The sequence below is a fragment of the Pteropus medius genome, unplaced genomic scaffold (genome assembly GCF_902729225.1).
Source record: "Pteropus medius unplaced genomic scaffold, Ma_sr-lr_union100, whole genome shotgun sequence".
Classification (NCBI taxonomy): Eukaryota; Metazoa; Chordata; class Mammalia; order Chiroptera; family Pteropodidae; genus Pteropus; species Pteropus medius.
Window position 1 is genome coordinate 13,771 of NW_024350681.1, and position 3,430 is coordinate 17,200.

At 36.0% G+C, this 3,430-nt stretch overlaps 1 protein-coding gene across 1 annotated transcript; it reads left to right on the forward strand.

Annotated features, from left to right (window-relative positions):
- The first annotated feature begins 642 nt into the window (after positions 1-642).
- Positions 643-1,581, forward strand: LOC120584380 (olfactory receptor 7G2-like). The gene has a single exon (XM_039840050.1). The coding sequence runs from the start codon at positions 643-645 to the stop codon at positions 1,579-1,581; it is 939 nt and encodes a 312-aa protein (XP_039695984.1).
- Positions 1,582-3,430: the final 1,849 nt, after the last annotated feature.

The following is a 3,430-nucleotide window of genomic DNA, read 5'->3' on the forward strand; positions in this document are numbered from 1 at the left end:
GGTGATAATATGATCTAAGTCATCTGTAATTTAACAAACTCTTCCGATGATTCTGAGCATGCCAAAGTTTGGGAACCAAACTCTACAGAGAGACTGAGTAACTTCATTCTCATCTTTCTGTTTGTTTGAAGGCAAGAAATATTTCTGTAGGAAATATAATGTCATGTCTTATTCATTTTTGGTCTTAGAACTTGGCATAATATGTAAAACAGACTTGGTGATCAATAAAAATTTGGGCCAAAAATTTGGGAAACAGAGGTGTAGGAGATTGTGATGGAGGGGGAAGTTAACAGAGGAAAAGATTTGAATATTCACATGGGCTCATAATATACAAAGATTATTTTTATTTTATTAAATGTATTGGGGTGACATTGGTTAATAAAATTACATAGGTTTCAAGTGTATAATTCTACAATACAACATCTGCATATTGCACTGTGTTCACCACCCAAAATCATCTCATAGGTTATTGGTCCTCACCCCAGAGTTTGTTAGTAAGTAGGGAATGGTACCAAGAATTTCCATTTCTAACAATTCCCCAGCTGATTCTGCTGCAGCTCATTTAAGGACAACTTTTAAATTCGATTTAATTTTGTCTTATTTTATTTTCATCTCATCTTGTCTATCAGATTCATCAACAACATGGAACCCAGAAACAAAACAGATGTTTCAGAATTCTTTCTCTTGGGATTGACCAATAATTCAGAACAGCAGTCCCTCCTCTTCTGCTTGTTCCTCTCCATTTACTTTGTCACCATTTTTGGAAACCTGCTCATCATCCTGGCTGTCATCTCTGACTCCCACCTTCACATGCCCATGTACTTCTTTCTCTCCAATCTGTCCTTTACTGATATCTTTTTAAGCACAACCACAATCCCAAAGATGTTGGTGAATATCCAAGCACAGAATCAGCGCATCAGTTATATAGGTTGCCTCACCCAGATCTGCTTTGTCCTGGTGTTTGTTGGTTTGGAAAATTTTCTCCTTGCAGCCATGGCCTATGACCGCTATGTGGCCATTTGTCATCCCCTGAGGTATACGGTTATTATGAACCCCCGACTCTGCGGCCTGCTGATTGGAGTCTCACTGTTCACTAGCATTGGGAATGCCCTGCTCCATAGCCTGATGGTGTTTCGGCTGTCCTTGTGCAAGGATGTGAAAATCCCCAACTTCTTCTGTGAATTTTCTCAGGTCATCAAGCTGGCCTGTTCTGATACTCTCATCAATAACATCTTGGCATATTTTACGGCTAGCTTGTTTGCTGGTATTCCTCTCTCCGGAATTATTTTCTCTTATACTCAAATTGTCTCTTCTGTTTTGAGAATGTCATCAGCTGGTGGAAAGTATAAAGCTTTTTCCACCTGTGGGTCTCATCTCTCAGTTGTTTTCTTGTTCTATGGGACAGCTATTGGAGTGTATATTAGTTCTGAAGTTACTGACTCTTCTAGACTGACTTCAGTGGCTTCGTTGATGTACACTGTGATTCCTCAAATGATAAACCCTTTTATCTACAGCCTGAGGAACAAGGACATGAAGGGAGCCTTGAGGAATCTTATTGGCAGAATACCTCCTTTTCTGTGATTGTGTTATCTACTTTGAGCTTGGGTTTTTAGAATAAATAAAAGTGTTAGAAATTGTAGGAGGTCCAGAATGCCTGATTCTTCTGTCATCAATTTTTTCTAAAATGACTAGATAATATAATGACCAAATACATTTTAACTTGGTGTTGAAACATGACTTTTATTTTCTGTAGCTCCATGTTGTTTGACAAATGACATCAATTCGTAACTCAATCTCTTTACTCAGATTCCACATAAGAAGAACCTGAGGTAGTGATTAAAATTTTAGTAACATTTTTATAAATAACTCTCAAAAGAGGGAAAGGTGTAGAAGTCAGACAGTAACAACAACAACAAAAAAAATCGAAGCACAGCTATGGTCACTTCTAGAGACCAGCTTTCACCTTCTCTCACAGTAGACCCATGTCAGTTGAAACCCCAAATTAGAATCACAGTGAAGCAAGAGAGCTCATCTTTCATGCCCCAATTTAGTAATTTTTGAGACCAGTCACTGGTAAACCATATCTCTTTGAGGCAATATTAGCATCTACTGTATTCAATTTTATTATCTATAAAATTAGTATAATTATATTATTTCAGTGGTTTGAGATGACTGTGAGGTATTTGAACTTCAATGAGGAAGACTTCAGTTCTAATAAGAAAAAAATCCTATTTCTAATATGGTCAAACAATAAAGAGAGTTGTCTCTCATTACTAGGACTTCAGAGGTATGGACTTCAAGAACAGGAGAGCAGAGATTTTCATTCTTCTATTTGGTGACTTAATTGTAGGATGGTTCTTCTCAGGTTCACAAGGTGGTGGCAATAAATACAGGTGTTATACTTGGACATGACATGATGCCCAGATGCATGATGCCTGGAGACATAAAATTGTCCTTACCTGGGTCAGATGATAACAGGCTTTTTGATGGGGTCAACTAGAGGACATCTGTAGTGGGTTCAGTGATGAACCTCATCACTTACGATATACCAAATACCATATGTTCACTCATATGTGAAATCTAGAATTAGGATGTCCACATCCTAATTCCTTTAATTTGTGATCACTAACTTATATTATAAAAAGATGAATATTACATATTTGGAAAAAGCACCTTTGCATAGGATGCACTTATCTGGCATATCCAATAAGGCGTTAATATATAAAATATATAAGAAAATTATACAACACTAAAAAGACAAACAATTGAATTTTTAAAATGAGCAGAGGACTTGAATAAACATTTCTCCAAAGGGCATATACAGAAGGCCAACAGACATATGAAAATATGCTCATTGTCATTAATCATCAGAGAAATGCAATTTAAAACCATGAGATAACATCTCACACCTGTTAAAACAGCCATCATCAATAAGTCAACATAACAAGTGCTGGTGATGATGTGGAGGATAAAACCCTTGTGCACTGTTCGTGGATTGCAAATTAGTGCAACCATTATGGAAAAAAGTATGGATATTCCTTAAAAATTTAAAAATGGAGCTGCCATATAATCTAGCAATTCCACTACTGGTTATTTATCAGAAGAAAATAAACACATTAATTCAAAAAGATATATAGCTTTCTGTTTATTCTGGTATTATTTATAATAGCCAAGATATAGGTGTCCATCGATAGATGAATGAAAAAAAAAGATGCGGTATATGTATAATAAAATATTATTCAGCAATAAATAATATTTGCAACAACATAGATAAACCTAGAGGGTATTATGCTTAGTGAATAAGTCAGACAAAGACAAATACCACATGTTCATTTACATGTGGAATCTAGAAAATCAAAACAAATGAATAAACAAAGCAAAGCAGAAGCAGACCCATAGATTTAGAGAACATGCTGATGGTTGCCAAAGG

Excerpts from the sequence above, each read along its gene's own strand:
- LOC120584380 (XM_039840050.1), top strand. The coding sequence starts at position 643 with ATGGAACCCAGAAACAAAACAGATGTTTCAGAATTCTTTCTCTTGGGA.